General features: G+C 38.1%; 1 protein-coding gene across 10 annotated transcripts in view; it reads right to left on the minus strand.

Annotated features, from left to right (window-relative positions):
- Positions 1-25,517, minus strand: part of KIF1B (kinesin family member 1B) — a 204,491-nt gene that overhangs the window by 130,622 nt on the left and 48,352 nt on the right. For all 10 annotated transcript variants that reach the window (XM_069079402.1, XM_069079404.1, XM_069079405.1 and 7 more), the window contains exon 3: positions 1,743-1,819. In XM_069079402.1, the coding sequence (XP_068935503.1) occupies positions 1,743-1,819 (77 nt within the window). The remainder of the gene's footprint in view (positions 1-1,742; positions 1,820-25,517) is intronic.

Here is a 25,517-nt window from a genome sequence, read left to right on the forward strand (position 1 = left end):
TCAAAAACTTGTAGAACTGAATGCTGCAAACTAACAGTAAATAAATTTCAAAACAAAACAGAATCCTAGGCCCTGGCAATTGAGTGTCAATCTGCAGAGAGGTCTCCATGAAGAGAGAAAGAAAATTAAGGCCCTGCCTTACCAGAGGTATGATGTGCATTGACCACGTGTACTCTCTCACTCTCACATCTGTACTAATCATTCCCACAAAACAGTGGGTATATTTGCTCCTCTTATCCCCAGATGCCGAGGAGGATGTTTTCTAACTATTGTTCTTGCTACACCATTTCAGTAAATGCCCTTCCTGTGATTGAGTTTACTAACTGACTACTGAGTGAAGCTCACCCTTGAAGGCCCAAGAACTAAAGTTTTAGCAGTGGGAACCCAAAGAGTACTCCATGAACTTCAAGGTAGTATCTGCTACACATTCTTTCCTCTTTTTTCTATTAAATCTCGACAAGGAAAAGAACTGGATTAGGCACCCAACCAAAGCACTAATATGTCTAGTGATAAATCTCATGCAGCAAGTTATGTCTAAATTTCCTCATAAAATACAGGGTTTAGACTAAATAAACTGCTTCCTTCTGCCACTAACACTTTTTTTACTCAATCTGTGGCTTTTTGAAAATTCAGTTTAACATGTAAACATTTCTGTGAAGCTATTCAAGAGAATTAATTTTAATTTACTACAGCCCTAAATTCTGTCACAAAATCAAAGCATGAACAGTAAAGTTTTAAACTGTTAGGAAAGGAAAGATTAGAAATTAATGCCATATACAAAGACATTTCTTTGAACTTTACAAGAATATGTACTGACTGGCATGTGAGTATCCCTTGTTAAGTAACTATCAGTGACAAATGTTTCTAAAACCCTTTCAGACAACTCACTCTGGCAAATGGGCCTTGTCAACCAAACCTAGAAAATGAAACTTTTTAATCATCACCATCACCACCACAAACAAAAAACTTAAATACAAGAGAATTTAGTGCTGAAAAGCCAGCTCAAAGTGGCTTAAGAATGATTCTTGGAAGTCAGTAAGGTTTCACACCTGATGTGCTAACACTACTACTTTGATTTAGTCTAGATCTCTAAGCCCAAACTTTTTTCCAGTCAATAAAACTTCAAACGTGGTCTGCAATTTCACCAGTTAAAGTTACACTCCTGCTCCTCAACTGGGTTCTTTTAAAATGTAAGAACTTGAAAGGCTCCACTGGAACAAAAGGGTAACTTTAGGCTTGGCTATTGGTATTCATCATCTCCTTATTTTCCCTTAAAATTCCATTGACAAATAGAACAAACTGTTGCTTAACATTCTGTTAATGAGCATTTCCATTTACCTATGTGTAAAATTATGATGTTCTTTATACCCCAAGAGCACTTGGCACCTGTATATAATAGACATTCAATATTTCTTAAATGAATGATAGTTCTGAGATACTGCAAGTAAGATCCTGAAAGGCCTTAGAGACAACTTATGATTGTTATCCTTTTAATACACAATATATTTTATTGTATTTCAAATCTTTACAAGTTGCTGATCCAAATGTAACTACTAACAAAATCCTTGACATAACAGCTTACAAATAAAAAATATGGAAAGTTAACTAGAGATATCTCCAAAGCAAGAAGGCAGTGGGATGAGGACAAAAAATGTGGAAAAAAAGTTAAATGTAAACTTAAGGAGATCTAGCAGAGGAATTCAAAGGCTTTTGCCAGGATTCTGGGGCATAAGGCCACTCACCGAGGTGTGAGACCAGTAGGAGTAGTCAAAGCTGAAGGACTTCGGTGCTTCCTTTGGGTTCTTTGGATTGACAATACCTAAAGAAGAAAAAAATGTGGGTTAAAAAAAATCTTACATCATTCAGTCACTAAAACTCTTTGGTTAAAACATATCCTCAGTACCAGACTGAAAAGATGGCCATCCTGTAATACTGTATTACATACAAAGTAAAATTAGATCAATACAACCATACCAGTGAATTTTGATAGGGCTTCTAGCTCAGGAAAAATAAACACATTTTTATGTATTTGTTAATGTATGGAACATGAGAAAAAAAACCCAAACATGTATATATTATAGAAGTTGGCCTCCTCACAAAAGCCAGTATCAGAAAATTGGAAATGAGACATGTTACTATTTCAAGGATGAAACTATAAACTTCCTAGGGCCTGAAACTTTTAGGTCAGAAATTAATACACTAAAATTATAAAAACAGGTCTAAGGCTACCATCTAACAAAAATTAAAAATAATTATCACCGCTCTTTTCATTTATTTCAGAAAGGTATTCACTTTTGGAAACTGTCCTTGATATATGGCTGAAGTTCACAGCCACTGATGCTCCTAAAGGCTTCAAACCCTCCATCTCCCCCAAAGAACTACAGAAATATAGTTCGTTGTAAATAGTTAACTGTCTTTACATGTTATAAACAGAAGGGAAAATTCTTCTTTTGACTCAATGAGCTTCCATTACCCAAAGTAATTCCTAATGTAAATTAGTCATATTTTTCTTTACAGATAATACAAGAATGCTAATGCATTTTTTTCTTTTTTTTTGTGCATACAAAGTTTCAGATCCCCATATTGTATATGGAGAAGAATCCTTTAAAACATGGAATCATGTATTAAACCTCAACCAAATGCTGTGTCTCTAAGTCAGGGCCACAATCCAAGTCTATCAGAGATGGAGATGGAAAAAAAAAGTCTACCATAAGCAGCTGCTTAGGACACAAATAGCAACAGTTGCTACTGTACTTCTGCTTGATTCCACGGCGTATGGTATTGCCAGATCTAACATTCCAACCTCAAATGCTGACATATATGCAGAATGGAGGATTACTATAACTCACATTACAGTCATGTGACACTTGATCTAGATAGCAACAAAACATACTCATAAAAAAGGAACCTAAGCAATGAAATATGCTTCCAGCCAAAGGGAAAAGACTATAAAATCATCTAACATTACAAATAGCATTTGAATTATTGTTCATGCAGTTTAGGATTTCACAAAGAAAACTGTATTCAAAGTCCTATTTTTGTCAGCTCTCTGAAACTTAGGCTACATTATATTTTGAAGCTGTCTTTGGCCACAAACCATATAGATATACTGCAAGTATATACTGAGCACTGATTAGGTGCATTTAAGACCTGGATGCTATGTACAGAAAATTACCCCTTGAGAAATTAAAAACATATGCACCAAAGGATTCTGCAAAATAACTAGGCATTTACTCTTTTTAAAAATATATTGATATTTATTTCATTAAATATTTACTAACTACACATAAAACAATTTTTAATATTCATTTAAAAAATTTTTGAACTCTAAATTCTCTCCCTCCTTCCTGTTTCTTCCCCATTGCTTAACAAGGCAAACGGTATGATATCAATTATACACGTGAAGTTATACAAAGCACATTTCCATATTAGCCATGTTACAAAAGAAAACATACAAAAAACCCTAAGAAAAATAAAGTTAAAAAAAAAGTATGCTTCAATCTTCACTCAGAGTTCATCAACTCTCTGGAGATAAACAGCATTTATTGTCATGGGTCCCCTATAATTATCTTGGATCATCGTCTTGATCAGAATAGCTAAGTCTTTCACAGGTGATCACTGTTCCAATATTGCTGTTACTGTGTACAATGTCTTGCTGGTTCTGCTGACTTCACTTTGCTTTTAAGTCTTCCCAAGCTTTCCTGAAAACATCCTGCTCTTCATTTCTTAGAGCACAACAGTATTTCATCAAAATAATTTATTGCAAGTTCAGCTATTCCCCAGTTGATGTACATCTCCTCAATTTTCAACTCTTTGGCACCACAGAAAGTTGCTAAATATTTTTGTACAAATAGGTTCTTTCACCTTTTCTTTGATTTCTTTGGGGTGTAGACCTAATAGTGCTATTGCTGTGTCTAGGAGTACACCCTTTCGGTATGGTTCCAAAATATTCTCCAGAATGGAATAGTTCACAGTTTGACAATTTAGCAAAACTGCAAGATATAAAACACAACCCTTATTCTTTATGATAAGCCAAAGTCTCATTTTTAGCATCTCAACTCAGCCATGGCAAGAATGGAAGCCATAAAAAGACAGTAAAAATTAGGCTCATTCCTCAAAAAAAAAAATACACGAATGCATATATCATTTTTCTGAGTAACACAATGATTCATAGAAATGTAAAATGACTAGTACTATGCCCATTCAATTTAATCAATTCAACCTGGTGACTCTGTCTACCATGTCCTTTTCTAATACTCAGAAGTTAAGGAGGAAAAAAGGAGAAGGGGATATGTCTCTCATTAAAAATACCCCTACCAAGTGACCCAAAATCGTGAAGGACAGTAGCTTCAGTATAAATATCAAAATACTGGCACTCAAATATTTAAAATAGTAGACAGCCAAAGTGTAAAAAAGGGCAGAGAGATATTTACAACAATATTTACAACATTTCCATATCACTGAAAAGTTATGCCAGCTATACCCTTTGATCTAGCAATTCTAAGTCTGTGTCCCAAAGAGATCATAAAAAAGGGAAAAGGACCTACGAATACATAAATATTTATAGCAGTTTTTTTTGTGGTGGCAAAGAATTGAAAATTGAGGGAATGCCCATCAATTGGGGATGACTAAACAAGTTGTGCTATGTGAATATAAAGAAATACTATTGTTTCATAAGAAATGATGAACAGGAAGATTTCAGAAAAATCTGGAAAGCCATGAAATGATACTGAGTGAAGTAAGCAGAACTAGAAAAACATTGTACACAGTAACAGCAACACTGTATGATGATCAACTATGATTGACTTAGCTCTTCTCAGCAATAAAAAGATCTAAGACAATTCCAAAAGACTCATGATGGAAAATGCCATCCACATCCAAAGAAAGAACTGATTAGAATACAGATCAAAGCATACTTTTTTTGGGTAGTTTTTTCCTTTTGTTCTGTTTCTCCTTTCACAACATGACTAATATAGAAATGTTCACCAAAATTCACATAAGCTATCTCCAACTAGATGTACTAACCCCCAAAACTGAAGTAGTCAGGAATTCATTTTCCCTGCCAAACAGGTCCTTCACAATCTTCCTACTGGGAGCCATATATAGTTACTTGTCACATCTCATTTTCCTCCTCCACTCATTCACTGAAAATACAAGACTAATAATGCCTCACTTCTTTTCCCCTTTGCCAAATTATATGAAAATAATCTGTATTTTTTCTAGAAAAACATTAAGGATAAAAGTGAGGACACTATTATGAAACACTAGTGTCACTACCATGACTACTTTTAAAATTTCCAAGCATAAAGTCCCCCCTTTTTTTTGCTTCTCCGTCTCCCTTTCATTTAAGAGTCAATTCATCACCAAATCCTTCTGCTTTCTCCCTGCAATATTTATTCCTTTTCATTTCCAGAACTCCAAATGTTGCAGGCCCACATCAGCTCATGCCTAAATGACTTCAAAAGGTTCTGAATTTATCTGTACAATGGAGTCCCTATTCTTCTGCAGCCAGCTTCCTCCTATTTCTACACAAAGCTGATAGAGTTCTATTCCTCAAGCATTATTTTCATTATGTTAATTCGACTCCTCAATGATCTGTAGTGGCTCCCTCTATCACAACAACACAAAAATGGAAGTACAAAAAGTGAATGTGACAAAATTATAAAGATTAAGCAGGATCCAGATGGAGAGAGAGGCGAAATACCCAACTCACCCCTTCATGGAGGTGAGAGGTTCATAGTGTTACAAAGTGGAATGAACAATGGGAAAGAGGAAACAAAACAAAACAAGAAAAAGAAAGAGAGCAGATAGGTTGCTTCAATCTGCATTCAATCTGCAGACTCTGTAGCTCTTTCTCTGGATATGGACATCTCCTTCCATCATGAGTCTTTTGGAGTTGTCTTATAACTTTACATTGCTAAGAGGAGTCTAGTCTATCAAGGCTAGTTGTTACACATATGTTGTGTCTGTAATTGTGTACAAAGTTCTCCTAGTTCTGCTCTTCTTGCTCAACATCAGTTTATATAAGTCTCTCCAGGTTATTATGAAGTCCGTCTGCTCCTCATTTCTTACAGCACGATAGTATTCCATTACATTCATATACCAGAACTTGTTCATCCATTCCCCAATTGATGGGCATCCCCCTGATTTCCAATTCTTTGCCACCACAAAAAGAGCTGCTATAAATATTTTTGTAGGGTCCTCCTCCTCCTTCTATGATCTCTTTGGGATACAACCCTAGAAGTGGTATTGCTAGGTCAAAGGGTATGCACTTATTTATAGCCCTTTGGGCATAGTTCCAGATTGCTCTCCAGAATGGTTGGATCACTTCACAACTCCACCAACAATGCAGGTAATGTAATTGGTTTGGGTTTTTTTCTTGCAGTTCATAGTGGACTTTATTAATTTGTTTACTTTTACTTTACAAGATTCATTACCACAACTCCTTGAGTTTCAAATTTTCTCTCCCCCCCCCCATGGCAGCATACAATCAAGTATAGTATCTGCAAATACTTTCACATTAGGCATTAGTCAGGTTATAAAGAAGGATTGTAACAGATGGAATGAAGAATGGGAAAGAGGAAACAAAACCAAACAAGAAGACAAAAAAGGGCAGGTAGTTTGCTTCAATCTGGGTTCAATCACAATTCTTTCTCTGGATGTAAACATCTCTCTCCATCATGAGTCTTTTGGGTTTGACTTATGTCTCTGGATTGCTGAGAAGAATCCAGTTTATCAAAGTTGGTCATCACACATACGTTGTGTCTGTAATTTTGTACCAATTCCTCCTGGCTCTACTCTTCTCACTCAGCATCAGTTTGTATAAGCCTCTCCATGTAAATATAAAGTTCATCTGCTCCTCATTTCTTATTGCACAATAGTATTCCATAACATACATATACCACAACTTGTTCAGCCATTCCCCAATTGATGGGCACCCCCTTAATTTCCAATTCTTTGCTACCACAAAAAGAGCTGCTATAAATATTTTTGTACATATGGGTCTTTTCCCCACTTCTTTGATCTCTTTGGGATACAACTCTAGAAGTGGTATTGTTGGGACAAAGGGTATGAAATTATTCATAGCCCTTTGGGCATAATTTCAGATTGCTTTCCAGAACGGTTGGATCAGTTCACAACTCCACCAGAAATGCATTACTGTTCCAATATGTCCACATCCTCTCCAGCATTTGTCATTTTCCTGTTTTGCCATCTTAGCCAATCTGGTGAGATGTGGTACCTCAGAGTTGTTTTGATTTGCATTTCTCTAATCAATAGTGATTTAGAGCATTTCTTCAGGTGCTTATAGATATCTTTAATTTCTTTCTCTGAAAACTGTCTGTTCATATCCTTTGACCATTTATCAATTGGGGAATGACTTGTATTCTTATAGATTTGGCTCAATTCTCTGTATATTTTAGAAATGAGTCCTTTATCAGAGACATAGGTTGTAAAAATTCTTTCCCAATTTCCCACCTCCCTCTTAATCTTGGTTACATTGGCTTTGTTTGTACAGAAGCTTTTCAATTGAATGTAATCAAAATTATCCATTTTGTATTTTATAATGCTCTCTAATTCTTGTTTAGTCACAAAGTCTTTCCCTCTCTACAAATCTGACAGGCAAACTATTCCTTGTTTTCTGAGATTGCTTACAGTATCAACCTTTATACCTAGATCATGCACCCATTTAGATTTGATTTTGGTATATGGTGTTAGGTAATGGTCTATGCCCAGTTTATGCCATACTATATTCCAGTTTTCCCAGCAATATTTTTCAAATAGTGAATTCTTATCCCAAAAACTAGGGTCTTTGGATTTATCAAACAATAGATTACTACAGTCATTGACTGCTGAATCTCGTGTGCCTAATCTATTCCACTGATCTACTACTCTATTCCTCAGCCAATACCAAGCAGTTTTGATGACTGCTGCTTTACAATACAAATTGAAATCTGGTATAGCTAATCCACCTTCCCTAGCATTTCTTTTCATTAATTCTCTTGAAATTCTGGACTGTTTATTCTTCCAAATGAATTTTGTTACTATTTTTTCTAGCTCCATAAAGTAGTTTTTTGGTAGACTGATTGGTATGGTACTAAGCATATAATTTAATTTAGGTAAAATTGTCATTTTTATCATATTAGCTCGACCCAGCCACGAGCAATTGATATTTTTCCAATTAGTTAGATCTAACTTTATTTGTGTGAAAAGTGTTTTGTAGTTGTGGCCATATAGGTCCTGGGTTTGTTTTGGCAGGTAGATTCCCAAATATTTTATAATGTCTACAGTAACTTTAAATGGGATTTCTCTTTCTATCTCTTGCTGTTGAATTTCATTGGAAATATATAGGAATGCCGAGGATTTATGTGGGTTTATTTTATATCCTGCAACTTTGCCAAATTTATTTATTGTCTCAAGTAGTTTTTTACTTGATTCTCTAAGTATATCATCATATCATCTGCAAAGAGTGATAGCTTGGTCTCTTCTTTGCCTAATTTGATTCCTTTGATTTCTTTTTCTTCTCTAATTGCTACTACTAACATTTCTAGTACCAGACTGAATAAGAGGGGTGATAGTGGACACCCTTGTTTCATACCTGATCTTATTGGAAATGCTTCTAGCTTATCCCCATTACATATAATATTTGCTGATGGTTTTAAATAGATGCTACCTATTATTTTAAGGAAGGCTCCATTTATTCCTATACTTTGTAGTGTTTTTAATAGGAATGGATGTTGTATTTTGTCAAAAGCCTTTTTCTGCATCTATTGAGATAATCATGTGGTTTCTGCTAGCAACTAATGTAATTGTTAACACTTATTTAATAATTTATGTTATTGAGGAAATAGAGATTAAATGGTCATCATTTTTTTGAAGCTAGGATTTTATATACCTGAACACACTCAGTATTAATAATTCTCTCAACTCCCCAATGGCAATCAAGACAACATGATCCAGTACAAAAAGTATTGGACTAGGTAAGAGTCAGGACACATGAATTCAAGTTCTGGTTCTGCCAGTATCTGTGTGACCCTGGTCAGGTCATTCTCCCTCTATGGACCTCAGTTTCTTCATTTGTAAAATGAGGAGGCCAAACTAAATTAAACCGTTTTGGCACTATCATTTGATCATTCTATTAACAACAAACAATGCACAATAGCTTTTTTTGTCCTATCTATACCACTAACTCTTTATTACCCAATTACCATTATTTTTTTCTTTGTTGCAGTTCTTTCTTCCCACGCAAAGTGACACCACTTAAACATGCAGTCAAGGATCAGAATGTACTATATAGCAATTTGTATAATTCTTTCTCTTTCTAACACACACTTCATCTGATACTCCACTATAAGACATAGCCAGATAATGCTTTGATTATAGAAACCTAGACAATGAAGAAGACAATCACAACAGGCTTTATATTTAAAGGCCCTTTTATTTTGGGGAACAAATTTGTTTATCTGTTATCTCAAATTCCCAATGGGGCAATTAAACTGTTGTTGGCAAACTAATACTAAAAAATTCGTAGACAACTATAATTAGTCTATCAGCATGGTAATGGTGTAACTTTAGATTAACTTTTCTAAGAAAATGTTTTTAACCTTTCATTAACAAACACAATGATAATGCCTTCAGAGCAATCTCTTTCTTCCAAAAGCTCCCTGCACACAATCCACAAATGAGAAAAAACATAAAAGTTGTAATATCTGAAGACAAATGAATTTTAAAAGGTCAATCTGAGGATCATTACACCAAATATGTGCCTAAAAATTGTGTTGCATAGCAGTGTCAAAACTGAAAACAAAGCATATTCCTATAAGTAACATTATAATTTGTGTCTGCCTTCCTGACCAACAATTTAGAAACAAACAAGTCAAACAAAAAAACAAGACACAACTATAAACCCCTAGAATCATTTAACACAACACAATTTTTACCCCACATTCTAGAGCTTCAGCATAAATATACTGCACACACTGATTAGATAAAGAGAATACACAGCACATAAATACAACTTGGACACATCTTCTAATTTGGGGTCCAGATGGGTGATTTCATTGGCACATGGATCTCCCAGTTCTGCAGGTTCACAAAATCCTTGAATCAGACAGTTGGAATGAACGCCCCATCAGCCACTGAATCCAACCCATATACCTGACCAATCACAGAGCCAGGATTCACCAGAAGCTTCATTGGAACCCAGTACCTCCTGACTCTGCAGTTTCAAGTATCATGATATTGTTCTGCTTACCCTTAGAATGTAAAACTAGAAAGGAGGTAGAAGTTGGAAAGAGACAGAATTCACTTTAAATGAAAATTTTTCCAACAATTAGACTGTTTAAAAGTAGTATGGCTTCCTTGATGGTTACAAATTGAGATTAACGCTTTTTGGGAATGGGTGACCTCTGAGAGGCCTCTTCTAATGTCAACATTTTGTAACAACATAAAGGGGCTCTTGCAAGAGTGTCTCACTTGTTTTTGACTGCCTGGAACCCAGCAAGAGGTCTGACAAGCCATAGACACTTGACAAACATTTGCTGGTTGATTCGCTGACCAAGTTCATCAAGCACTACACTAGCAGGACAAAAACTAATTACCAAGTTATGAGCCCAGACATCCAAAAGTCATTTTTGTTTTTCAGTCATTTCAGTTGTATCTGATTCTTTGTGACCCCATTTGGGGATTTCTTGGAAGAAATACTGGAGTGGTTGGCCATTTCCTTCTCCAGTCCATTTTACAGATGAAGAACCTCAGACAACCAAGGTGAAGTGGTCATATAGCTAGTAAGTATCCAAGGCCACATTTGAACTCAGTGTTCCTGACTCCAGGCCTATCTACTCAGTTCCAGATTCTATCTACTGTGCCAACGACCTGCCCTAAAAATTATAATAGCTACTATTATTTATATAGCATAACAACCATGGTTGGGTACGTTATTATCCCCATTTTAAAGATGAGGAAACTGAGGCTGAGAGAGATTAAGTGATTTGGGCAAGGTCACACAGCTTGTCTATGAGGGCAGATTTAAACTCAGGTCTGCCTGACTTCAAGTCCCATGCTTTACCAACATACCTTCTAAAGTACTATACAAACTAACCACCAAAAATAATATAGCTACAGGAATATGTATTAAACTAGGAATGACAGAAGCAGTCCTTGCAGTAATAATGATGACCCTCAGTGTCAATTAGTCTGGAGCTCACAGCATGCAGCAGAAGGGGGAGCAGTGCATAGTAAAGTTAGGCAGCAGCTGTTCAGTGAGGAGTAGGAAAGAAGCTGTTAGGGGTAGGGAAGAGGAAGGAGTTGTGAAGGGCTGGGGTGGAAAGGTTGAGAAGGGGTAATAAGTGCAATGAAGAAAGTCTAGGGAATCGTGCAATTTCATTTTAACAACTAGAGGAGTGCAGAGTAGAAGAAAGGAACTGTAATAGGTCAATTTTCTCTCCCCATCACAACACATAGACCTTCTTCCCTTTCTCAGCCAAATGTCGCCCATACTATCCTCAAGTCCATAAATAGTCATATAAGTACATCTTTTCTTAACAAAGAGTGCTTCTCCCCTCCTCCCCTTCTGTCTGTCTCTTAGATCTATTTCTTATTAATGTAATAAATCAGACAAGGCTGCCCCTTTCCCTTTGAGTCAAACATCTGCACTGACCTAGGCACTAAGGCACCAATTTTTACCCTCCTTTTAGACAGTTTTGTAAGTAGCCTGGGTCAAGTGAAAGAAAGCATGGTATAATAAAGAGATAGGATGCTGGACCTGGATACACGAAGACCTAGTTAAGCTTTGGGATCCTGTGTAAATCTCTTAACTTCTCTGGGTCTCAGGTTCCTCATCTGTAAAACGGGGGAGGGCAGACCAAATGGCTTCTGAGGGATCTTCCTGCTCTGTATCTATGTTCCCTAAAATTTGTATAACTGTCCAGATGTCCTGGATGAAGAAGGTATACAGAAAGACAAATGAAGAGGGGAATAGGAGCGTTCCTCTGAACCCTCAATATTCAGTGGGAAGTAGGTACACATGATGAGCCAGGCACTGAGGGAGGGAGGGACCAAATGGGACTGACTTACCCACAAGCCAACCTAGAACAGAAAATAGGGATTTATTTGGGCAGCCAAAAGAGGAAACTGAGCTGTGGTGCCTGGGTTTAAAAACAAAAACCAAAAGTTAAAAAAAAAAAAAGATACTATGACCAGGAGCCATGAAAGATCTATCAGCTAAGATATCAGGGGACTCTCAAGCTGACTGAGAGCTGTTCCCCTGGCAAGGAGCTCTCAAGCACCATCTGCTGCAGGAGAAGGTGAAGGAGTGAAATCAACAAAGAGAGAACCAGCAGTGGCAGTGGAGGACACAGAAAATTGGGAAACAAAAGGTAGGGGTTCTAAACCTTTTGTGTGCCATAGACCTTTCGGGAAGCATAGTAAAGTTAATGGACCCCTTTAATGAAAAATGTTTTTAAATTCATAAAACAAAATACATAGGATAACAAAGGAAATAAATTACATCAAAATAGTTTTTAATTGAATGGAACCCATAGGGTTCCACAAACCCCAGGTTTTAAGCACCGTAGACAAAAAAGGATCCCTAATAGCTGACAGGGTGACCTAGTGAATAGAGAGTTGGCTTTAAGAGACAGGGAGGCATGAGGTTCAGTCCTACCCCTGAGGCTCATTCAGCTGTGTGGCCCTGGGAAGTCATTTAACCTTTCTAGGTCCAAGGCACCTCTTTTAGAACTGAGTAGGGGAGAAGGCACAGGTGGGGATGGGTAGATAGGGATCTTCATGGGAAACTCCTTACACTGAGGAAATCACAGGTGGGATAAACAATGTGTAGCAGGACTGAATGGAGGAGCAGTAGAACACCAGAAAGGAACAGTGACCAAAAGATGTTGGCCAAAGAACAATGCCGCATAGACAAAGAATCAATCACCCAGTGGAAGAGTAACCTGCAACCTCTCCCCTTCCTGGGGGTCCAACCAAAGCCAAAAATATAAATCAAGGAAATAGTATAAGAGACAGGGTAGAGTGGGGGAGGGGGAAGATCCCACTGAAAGGTGCCTTGAAATTTTCTGTGGGCTTATAGAATCTTTTAATTTTTTTTAATTTAATTTTACATTTTGAACTCTCGAAGCAGGGTGATTACTCTCGGGGAAGATCAGATATCAACGTGGCTGAGTTTTCCTGTCCTTTGGGTGAGGATGTGTTAGAGGTCCCCAAAGTGTGCTTGGACCCCTTGTGTCAGGAAGAAGCATCTGATACAAGAATTTTTAAGGTATACCATTCCATGTCCAAATATACTAGTCACACACATCCCCGTGTCAAGATCACATTATTATCCATATTATACACATCGGCAAATAGACTTTTGAGGCTATAAGTACTATTCCTACATCCCTTGTTGTTTCTTCCTACAAATTGCTGTGTGAACCTTATGCTTTCTCTATGTCATATTCATTTATGGACATTTTTCTCAATCTTCTGAAATTAAATTCTGAGGGAGCAAGTGGCACAGGGGAGAAGCACTGGGCCTGGAGTCAGGAAGAACAGAGTTCAAATCCAGCCTCTGACAATATCGAGCTGTGTGACCCTAACCAATCACTTAATCTCGGTTTGTCTCAGTTTTCTCAACTGTAAAATAGGAATAATAAAAGCACACACCTCTCAGTATTGTTGTGAGCTAGCATAGTATCTGGCACATAGCAGGTGCTACATATGTATGCTTATTCCCTTCTTTTTCTCCCTTCCCCTTCTCCAATTTAAAATCTCTTTGATCAAGTCAAGCTGTGTTCTGCCAAATATTCTTCTAAACTTTCCCCAATAGGTAGGCGAGGTATGAACAGTTTCTAAAAGAATTCTAAACTGTTAAGAAACACACTAAAGACTACTACAAATCACTAATAATAAGAGAAATGCAACAAAAAAACCCAACTCTTCAACTCATACCCAGCAAACTAGGAAAGTTGACAAAAAGTGGGAAAAATCAAAGCTGGAGAGGCATACTAATGAACTGACTGTTGGTAGAAATGTGAACTGATCCAACTATTCTAAGAAAGGAGACTGGAGTTATGCTAAAAAAGTGACCCAGAGGTCCTGCTATTAGAGCATTTATCCAAAATTAGTCAGAGATAAAAAAGAACAGTAGTACATGCACCCAAAAAATTATAGCAGCATTTTTTTTTGTAGCGGCAAAGAACTGGAAATAAAGTAGACACCCACTGATCAGGAAACTAAAAAAAAACTGGAGTGCAGTATCTTTCAAGGGCAGCTTGGTGGTGCAATGGATAGAGCACTGGGCCTGGAGACAAGAATATCTGAGTTCACACTTGACCTCAGACACTTATTAGCTATGTGCCCCCAGGGCAAGTCACTTGATTATTGTGATATTCTGATTATTTTTCCCCTAAACCCTCCCCACTTTCTCATTACTGTTGAGAGGACACTATCATCTTCCCAGTTGCCCAGGCTTCCAACCAAGCTTTCATCTTCCACTCCTCACTCTGTCTCTTACCCCTACATCCAATCTGTTGCCAATGCCTGTAGATGTTACCTTCATAATATCTAGAGGATATGCCTCCTTCTCTCCTCTCCACCCTGGTGCAGGCCTTCATCATCTCACACCTAGACTACTGCAATAGCTGCCGGTTGGTTTCCTTGACACAAGTTTCTCCCCAACCCAGTCCCTCCTTGACTAAGAAGTTAAAATGATCATCCTTAAGCACAGTTCTGACTATGTCAGCCCCCAGCCCTGACTCAATAAATTCCAGTGGCTCCCTAACGCCTCCAGGATAAATATAAAACTCTTTTTCTGGTGTTCAAAGCCTTTCAGAACCTGCCCACCCCCATCTTTCAAATCTTCTTTTCCTTCCTCTGTGACTCAGTGACACTGCCCTCCTTGTTGTTCCATAACAAGGCACTCCACATCTCAGCCTCAGACATTTTCTATCTGTGCCCCATGCCTAGAAAGCTCCCCACTCTCCATCTTTTCCTCCTGATTTCCCTGGCTTCCGTTAAGGTCTAGCTAAAACCCCACCTTCCTTCTCTAGCCTCTCTCTTTTACTGCACTCCTTCTGTCAATTACTTCCTGTATATCCTGTAGAGAGCTTGTCAGTACATATTTCTTTGCATGCTGTCTCCTCCATTGGATTGTGAGCTCCTAAAGGCAGGGACTATCTTTCATATTTTTTTGTATGCTCAGTGCTTAGCATGGTACCAGGTACATAGTAGGCATTTAATGAATGTTTATTGCCTGACTGACTACATGAATGTAAGGAAATATAATTTGCCATAAGAAATGCTGAATGTGAAGAATACACAGAAGCATCAAAGAGGCAAATGAACAGAAGAGAAGTAAGCAGAATGAGGAAAAGAACATACAAATCCTACAGTACAACCCTATACACAAATTTCTCCTAGAGCAAGCATTTTAAAATGGGATAAGAAGTTACAAATGAATAAACTAAATAAAGAAGGTCCTCAGAATGTACTCTTTTTCACAAAGAACAGACTGTATCCTATGAACAGAACTGAGGCAACTAAGGTCTACAGATGACTAGTGTGGAATTCACCATTTCCTACTGCCAAGTGCTGTGGGGGTACAATTTAAATGTGCTTATAAGCAGGGAAAAGGAATGGAATACCAGTAAAAAGTGGCCAGAATATCAGGCACCTCTGGCCTTGCTGTTGGGGACCCAAAGAAAAACCTGGGATGAAGACTGAAATAAGAAAGCATTTTTTATAACACTGACACAAAGTACCAAAGTTCATTTTTCAAATTACTAGAGATCTATCCCATATACTGGAACATTTGCAAGTGGCTGTTGGTAGGAGAGGAGAGAAGGCTAATGAAGGCAGAGAGGAGGAGCTGGTGGATGATAGTTATACTTAAAAAGGAGAAGAGAGCATTAATGGAACACCACAAAGTAAACAGAGAAGAGCAGCAGGAAAGTCAGAAGGGGATACAAACAACAGTTTTGTTACAATCATGTTGAATTTAATATACACTTTAAAGAAAAAGAAAATTGTACGTAAAAGAAGACTGGTTCAGGAAGATCTCATTCGGCCTGTGGGCCATAGTTTTCCAACCCTCATAGTGTATCAAGATTCCTTTTGCATCCTGACTTTATCATTCACTACATGAGATATTCTTTCCAGCTTTGTATCACCTGCCATTGAGAAAGCTTTTGGGGATGATTCCATTGGAACCCTTATTTTTTGAGGGATGGGGAAGGAAATCCCTATAGGGATGTCTGGATAGAAAGATTTTGATAGAATGAGTGGTCAAGTTCAGCATCTCTAAGATTTTTCAAATTGATTGTGTTAAAACCCAGAGCTTGTTAATCCCACCTGTGGGATGGACTTGTTGATGTGAAAAGAGAGTCCTGAACTGGGAGGAGCTGGTGATGTAGATTTGGAGAGACAAGAGAGAGGCAGAAGAACTTTTTGGAAGCAGCACCCTCGAGGAGGCAGAGAGAGAGACTGAGAGGATTGCTGAGGGCCACTTTGAATTGCCCTGGACTTTTGAGACCTGCCCCCAGAGCTGCCGAGGACTGAGGAGACATGGCTGTTTTGCTGGTACTTTGTCTGTCTGTTTTGATGTTGTTTTGCCAGATTTGTCCACTGGTGAAAGGCAGTCCTGTTGCTGAAGTCCTGGAACCTGGCTGTTGGCTAAGAGCTCCTGAGACTGTCCTGCAGACAGAGAGTGAATACTGTCCACTGGTGAAGGACAGTGCTGTTGTTGCAGGGGTCTGGGAACCTTTCTGTTGGTTCAGAAGCCCTGAAAAAGGATTTTCTTGTTGTATGTTTACAGAAATCCTGGGAGAGGGTTTTGCTAATGTTTTCTGGCATTCTTGGACTGTTCTGCAGACAGAGGATGAATTAATGAAGAGACTGGCAATGTATCTTGTGGCCTTGCTAAGCCTTGTCTCCCCAGGAACTAAGATTGCTGAGAACTTGCCTCATGTCAAGATGAAGAAAAGACCTCCATTTGGGTATTAAGTGCTGTGCTTAAACCTGATGTAACTCTGGGGTAGATTCAATTGTGATCCAGGGGTGGGGAACTTTTGACCTTTTTGTGTTCTATGGTTGAACAAACTAATGTACTTTACTTAGATTGGAAACTAATCTCCATTTGAGAAGAAGGGCTTTGTGGTGGACTAAATGAAGGTACAGCCTAGGGGTGGAGTAGTATTTAGAACAGGGACTTTGTAATTGATTGAATGAATGGAAGGTCCTGGGGTGGGGTAGTACTTGGAGATTATTTAATCACACTTAGTAAATGCTGTATTTTGAATGATGTCATATTTTGATCTCTGTTCTTAATTTGTCACTCAATAAAATGGAGAGCACCTATGCTGGTATTCTGAACCTTGGGAAGTTGCCTTTCCTTGGCATTACAATCCAGTGGTCAAGTTCAGCATCTCTAAGATAAAATCCCAGAGAGAACAGGTCCAGGGTAAAAGTAAGGGTGGAGAGATTTGGTTTGTGGGCAAAACTCTTTGAGAACATGAACATGAAATCAAAGTTTTAAGTGAGCAATTAGGGTTAGGTGATTATGTAGGTCATTGGGAACTTAGGAGATAATTAGAAATCAAAGGAACAAAAAAGGTAAGTAGCAATGGGCCATGTCTTTGCTGTAACTATGACAGAGACAGCTATATGCAGTGGGCTATAGAAGTCTAGCACATAACTAAAAGGGAAGAGGTTTTACCATATATGGAAAAAATACTGGAAGCTTATTGTCTTTCCTCAAGCTGGGAAAGCATAATTAACATAATGATTTGAAAAGAAAAGAAGGTTTGATGAGAGTGTAATTTAAAAATTTTCAAAATTATGGGTTGAAATGGATTGTCATGGTATAATGGATGGATTGCAATTGTTGGAAAGGAGTTACACACTTGTACAAGTATGCAACTTGTGCACACTGAATATGATGTTATTCTCTACAGAGGCATCCACTATGGCCTGGCAAATTATAGAACATAGACAGGAAGTATTCAAGTATTTCATGTGAATTATTTGTATATTTGCATCCAAAATGCTATGAAAGTTATTGAGGGAAGTTATTTGGGACCCTTGCATCTGGGAAGTAGCAGAACAGGGATTGGATGATTGTTGCCTCCTGTTAGATCATTCATCAATATTCTGATTGGGCTAGTTCAGGGATGGATGGCTAGCATAATAGAGAGACTAATATGACATGAGATTTCAAATCACTCAAACGTACAAATTATTTTTTAGATGTCAAGAGGAGAATTTGACAGGTCAGCTTTCACATGGGCTGTGACTGGAGTAATTCAGTCCTAAAATAACTAAAAACTGGATGGATAATGAGGCAAGAAAGAAGGTTAACAGAAGAGAGGCTTAGCTATGATGAGTAGAGGGATTCTCTCCCAAAAGCTATTCTGAAAGTGTAGAAGTGACGGTCAGCACTGACTGCTAATGGGTTAGGAGGCCTGCCTAATAAATGGCAAGAGGAAGAATTTAATCTTCCCTTAAGAGGCACTACCCTAGTCCCAGGGAGGCCACATCACCACTGAGAACAAGGTCATGGATCACAGAACACTGGAATAAAGGATACAGCATGCCAGACATTCCCGAGAAAGGAGAGAACTGTCTCTTAAATGGCTACAGTGGAGTCTGGTCTGCAACTACACCTGGACAGAGCTGCTCTGCACAGCCCACAGGCTGTTGGGTAGCTTGATTTAAAGAGGAATGGTGAAAACAAAACATTTCACTAAGTGGGATTTGAAAAATAAAATCCTTCCTTTACTGAAACTGGGACCAAGAGATGAATATGACTTCCTCTGCAAAGCCCAAGAAGGGAAGAAGTTTCTGATGAGGTAGTATGGCATAGTCAATAGAATATTGAACTTGTAAGTCTCAAAGAGAGGCAACTAGGTGGTGTAGTAGATATAGTAGTCAGCGTGGAGTCAGAAAGACCTGAGTTCAAATCCAGACTGACACACTTACTAGCTGTGTGACCCTGGGCAAGTCACTTTACCCTGTTTGCCTCAGTTTCCTCATATATAAAATGAGCTGGAGAAGGAAATGGCAAACTCTTCCAGTATCTTTGCTAAGAAAACCCCAAATAGGACTCTAAACAAACTTTAGGGCTACAGAACCCACAAAGTGACAGAGTGAAATAAATCTACTGAAGGCAGCGCAGCACATGGACAGGAAAGGTCCATTGCAGCACACTGGGAACAGAGCCCAGCTCCGCGCGAGTCCTCGGTTTTAGCCTCAGGGTGGCCCGATCAGCCACGGCTAGAACAGACCTCAGGAGAGTGGATCACCAGCAACTGTAGTGGTTTCCAGAATTATCAACCCATAAATGCCAAAGACAAAGTAAGAGGTCAGTGAAGACTTTGAGAACAGGGGGTCCGGGAGCGTGGTCCGGCCTCTGCCCCCAGAGGGAGAAGCAGCTGAGGAGGGGTGGACGCAGCTGCGTGACTATTTCAGAGCTCCTGGCCTGCAGATTGTAGGGGGAACAAGCAACCATTCTGAGGGGTAATTGCTCTTGCTTTAACCTACTTGGATCTGGATTGCTGTCTAGGGTGGAGGTCCTGGGGTTTGTGACCAGGTGGCAGAGCCAGTGGATGCTTCAGAGAGGGCACCCAACTAATAGCTCTGGCAGCTGCAAAAACCCCAGCAATTTGGGACAAAGCTCTCCTCTCTGAAAGCAGAGTTCTACTGTGGCAAAAAGCTCAAAAGTCAAGTAATTGAGTGGCAACATGAGCAAGCAAAGGAAGCAAAGCAAGCTCCGCAATCTGACTTTAGATTCCTATCATGGGGACAAAAAGGATCAAAGCATGGAACAGGAAGAAGACAACAAAGTCAGAACTCCTATACCAAAAGCTTCCAAGAAAAATATGAATTGGTTACAGGCCATAGAGAAGCTTAAGAAGGATTTTGAAAACCAAATAAGAGAAGTGGAGGAAAAATTGGGAAGAGAAATGAGAATGATGCAAGAAAATCATGAAAAGAGAGTCAACAACCTGACTGAAGAAAATAACACCTCAAAAAACAGACTAACTCAAATGGCAAAAAGAGGCTCAAATAGCCAATGAGGAGAAAAATGCCTTAAAAAGCTGAATTTGCCTGATGGAAAAAGAATCTCAAAAGCTCACTGAAGAGAATAATTCCTTTAGAATTAGATTGGAGCAGATGGAAGCTAATGACTATGAGAAATCAAGATACTATTAAACAGATCCAAACAAATGAAAAAATAAAAGGCAATGTGAAATATCTCACCGGAAAAACCACTGACCTAGAAAATAGATCCAGGAGAGAATTTAAAAGTCATTAGAATATCTGAAAGCCATGATCAAAAAAGAACCTAGAAATCATCCTTCAAGAAATTCTCAAGGAAAATTGCCTTGATGTTTTAGAACCAGAGGGCAAAATAGAGGTTGAAAGAATCCACCAATTACCTCCTGAAAAAGATCCCAAAAAGAAACTCCTAAGAATATTATAGCCAGGTTCTGGAGTTCCCAGATCAAGGAGAAAACATTACATGCAGCCACATTCAAATTCCACAATTTGAATATTGTGGAAACACAATCAGGATAACATAGGATCTAGCAGTTTCTACACTGAAGGATCAAAGGGCTTGGAATATGATATTCTGGAGGTCAAAGGAGCTGGAATTAAAACCAAGAATCACCTAGGCAGCAAAACTGAGTATCATGTTTCAGGGGAAAATATGGTCATTCAATGGAATAGAGACTTTCCAGCATTCTTGATGAAAAAAACCAGAGTTGAATAGAAAATCTGACATTCAGATACAAGAAGCATGAGAAGGTAAACGAGGAAAAGAAATCATAAGGAACTTATCAAAGTTGAACTATTCACATTCTTACATGGAAAAATGGTAATTGTAACTTAATGAAACTTTTCTTAGTATGACAATAGTCTAAGGGAATATAAATGTGTGTATATATATTATATATATATATATATAAACATACATATATGTCTATATAGAAGGTTTTATGGGCATATGAATGCATATGTGAGTGTGTGTATATATGTGTACAGGTATACTTAGAGGGCACTAGGCCAAATGAAATAGGAAGGGATGATACTTAAAAGGTGAAATTGAGAGATGAGAGAGGAATATAATGAGAGGAGATGGGGAGAGACAGAATGGGGGTAATTTATCTCATATAGAAGAGGCAAGGGAAAACTGTTACAATGGAGGGGAAGAACAGGAAGGCAAAAGGGAATGGGTCAACCTTACTCTCACTGAATTTGACTTAGGGAGGGAATTACATACACACTAAATAGGGTGTCTCACCCTACTGGAGACTAGGGAGGAAGGGGATGAGAGGGGGGATGATGAAGGGGAGAGCAGGTTGGGGGGGAAGGAAGTTAGAAGCACACATTTTTTAAAAGGGACAGGATCAAAGTAGAGAATAGAACAAGTGAGGAGCAGGATAGGATGGAGGGAAATATAGTCAGTCTTTCACAATATATCCACTATGGAAATGTTTTGTGTAGCTACATGTGTACAACCTATATTGAATTGCCTACCTTCCCAGTAAGGGTGGGTGACGAAGGAAGAAGGGAGTCTGGAATTCAAAGTTTTAAAATCAAATGTTTAAAATACATATATGCATATATACATATACATATATATATATATATATTACATGCAACTGTCAAATAAGATATACAGGCACTAGGATATAGAGATTCATCTTGCCCTACTGGAAAGTTGGAGGGGGGATGGGGAAGGATATAGGAGAGAGCACTTTTGGGGAGGGGGTATACAGTAGAATTGCTATTTTGGGATGGTGGGTAGAGGAAAGACAGGGAGAAATTTTATAACTCAAAATCTTGTGGAAATGAATGATGTAAACTAAAAATAAAATTTAATTTAAGAAAAATAGGGTCACAAAGAGTTGACACAACTAAACAACAATGATGAAAAATCCCAAAGACTTGAGCATGAATTCCCAATCCTCATACTTATTAGGCTATATGACTATGTGTGAACAAATTAAGCACTCTAAGCTTCAGTTTCCTCATCAGTAAAATGAGGGTAACTATAATAGCTACCTTGCAAAGTTATCAAGCTAAATAAACTATGTAAAGAACTTTGAAAACTTTAAAATACTATACTATATACTATACATATTATTATGATTTCTATTAGGGGTGATATATTCTTGTATGGGTAGGTAGAAGGAAGGAGAATGTCAATATCATGAAATGGCCTGACACTATCTGAGCAACCTTGTGGAAGTCACTTCACCTCTTAGCCTCAGTTTCCCAATATGTAAAATAAAAATACCTACTTCACATGATTGTTGTGAGGGTCAATTGTGATAACATATTATGTACTTTATAAACAGTTATTATTATCATCAATATCACTATTGCTGCTACTGCTTCAGTAGAGGTAAATCTCTTCTGTCATTGGGGAGCTCTTATAACATCATGTCAGCGAAATATCTGAATAATGTCAAAGTGATACAAGAACTTTTAGATGTGTGGCTTAGCATTCAAAGTATCTAGGCAAGATGAGGACATAAACTCTAAAGGATGAACTTATACAGCAAAATTCATTCTGGGCCTGGACAGAGCCTGTGTATGTATAACTAAGGAGAAAGAGAGCAGGACCCCAAAACATAGGTGCAGTTACCCAGATACGCCACACAAATATCTGGAGAAAAAATAAGCATACAGAGACTTGATATCATCCATTTTAGGCTCATTCAGGAAGACCCCAGCAAGATGAGATCTCAACCTAGGCTTTGGGATATAAGGCAATCTAACTGATGAAATAACTTGGCTTGTACATGGGTCAAAAATTCAGAGGGGAACCTTCCAACATTTTGTGGAAAAACCAGATGATTTTGCCCCGCCCCCCCCCAACGAAGTAATGTTCTCAGGGCTCCAAGATACACAATGGAACATCATTGTTGCAATGCTACAAGAGCTATTGGGACTTCTACTTTTTCTACTGGGGGCTGTACACAATGGCAGTGGCCTCTTCTAGATCTTGCTTGTAGATAGTGTTGTGCTAAATGCATCAACTCCTAGAATAATGCTGTGCCTCCTGACAATGTTTGCCACAGACACTGCCTCTTCCTTTCACCTGAACATTTAGAAGTCATTGTGGGGTTATTAACTGGTCTAATTTCAATTCTGTTGGAATTCAGGGAATAGGGAAGCCAGACGATAGGGAAAGAGACAGAACAACAGTCAGAATACACATACGACATATGACAATTAAGTTGGGCATGGCTCGTGGCATCCCAAAACAATTATAATACTCACATCAAAGATCACTGATACATACAGATCACCTAACAGGTGTGATAATAATGGGAAAGTTTAAAATGTTGCAAGAATTACCAAAATGTAGCAAACAGATGTGATGTGAACACATGCTTTTGGAAAAATCACACTAATAGACTTGCTCAACGCAGGGTTGCCACAAACCTTCGATGTGCAAAAAATGCAATATATGCAATGTGCAATATAGCAAAGCTCCATCAAGTGAGGTATACCTGTATTTTCCAGATAGGAAACATAGACATATACTTGAGAAACAGTCAGATTTTAATTCAGGACTTCTTGACTACCAATATGGAACTCTAGCCACTATAACATGCTATTTCAGTTATGACAATCATCAGGGAATAGAAATCTCAGAATGAGCTAAGGCTCATAAAAAATATTAAATCAGATAAGGATTTTGCACTGCTATGGACAAGAAGAAGGAAATAAGCTGAATGCTTTAGGAAAATGGTATCATTGAACAACTGTGACACAGTAAGCATCTGATACTAACTTTGAATATCTCTTTCCTTAGTAAAAAAATATCATTTTTCTGAATACAAAAGGAAGAAACATTAGGAAACATCACTAAGATAAATGAAAAGATAATAAAAATACCTAGCCACTTTAAATGAGGTCAAGTCTCCAGGTCTTAACAAAAGATTTCCAAAAGAATGCACAGATACGAGTGAGAAATAACGGGTAGTAAACTCAAATAAAATATGGAGACTTTTTTTTTGTTTTTGCTTATTTAATTGGATACATTACAGAAGACTGAAGGTAAGCAAATGGTGCCCTAATTTGAGAGAGAGAGAGAGAGGATTAAGTTCAAAGATTATGTACGCAGAAGGCTGATGCTAATTCCTAACAAAGGGCTAGAATTAATTCTAGTAGAAAGATTTGTCTTCACATCCTGCCACCAATACTTACTGGTTATGAGACTTTGGATAAATCAAAACCTCTCTGAGCCTCAGTTTCTTCATCTGTAAAATAAGGATATCTCTGGTAGCTACCTCATATGGTTATTGTGAGGATCAGGTAAGATAACGTACACAAACTTTAAAATGCTATATTGTGGTAATTATTATTAACAGATATTTGAAGTACTATGTAAAAAGAGCTGGGATGCTTGGGGGTACGAGGCTGGAGGAGCTTCAAGTAGTGGCTAAATCCATATAATGGGAGTCACAGGAGAGGCTGGGAAGGAGGAGAGCAGGAGGTTATAAGTGATCGTCCCCAATTCCCCAAAGCGACCCAGGTTTTACAGATCAGAAGCTACATTTGAACCTAGATATTCCAGGTCCCACACCAGCCACTCTTATGCACTATCCTGCCTCTCACGCTGGTCCAAAAATAGGCACTAGGTCACCCTCCTAGTCTGGGGTCTCTAAAAGCTGATTGGAGCCTATAGTCAGTAGAATTTTTTTTCCAGCCACGCATCTATGTTATTTTCCTTTTGAAGACATCTAGTTTTTGATACATGGCTTATATTCAGGTGCGGCCCTATATTTAGACCACAAAGATCTATTATCACTGCATGAGGTATGCATGACAATATTTAGTACTTAAGAAAAAAGATGAACAAATAAACACCAGTCAATGTTTTCTTAGAAATTTCAAACTTTTAATAATACATTGCAATTCTGTTTACATTAAATTTACTACTTTATAAACATTATAAAGAAACAAAGATATCAAATCAGAAAGCTAATTTTATAATATGATAAGGCAAATTAACTTTCTTAGTAATCCAAGTGTTCTTTTTCAACATAGTGACTGATCTTCATTCTAGGTATCTCTTGTGCAGTAAAATAGTTTTGGGCAATCTCTCTAACAGTCTTGTGCTTGAAACAAACTATCCACACACAGGGCTCTGCTGTACATTGTAGCCAAGATTTCAGAGTCAGATGATCTTCTTGAAATAGCTCGGCCTATTTCTCAAAGGAAGAAGAGATGTGCTGTCCTCCACAAGTGTCTATTCCTAACCCAACATCTCATAACCACTGATGAGGCAAAAGAATAGGCATGATTCCATCCAATCCACTCTTTTCTTCACAATGAAGGTTAACAAAGGTTAGACACTAGCCTAAGGAGAACTCACATTGATATAACACTTTATAGGTTACAAAGTACCTTTCTCCCAACATCCCTCTAAGATGCATTATTTCCATTTTACAGATGAGGCTCAGAAACCTTAAGTGGCTTAATTGTTCAATGTCACAGTAGAACTA

Source organism: Petaurus breviceps, unplaced genomic scaffold (genome assembly GCF_028583685.1).
Source record: "Petaurus breviceps papuanus isolate PSGF00001 unplaced genomic scaffold, PetGlider_PUasm1.0 91041, whole genome shotgun sequence".
NCBI lineage: Eukaryota > Metazoa > Chordata > Mammalia > Diprotodontia > Petauridae > Petaurus > Petaurus breviceps.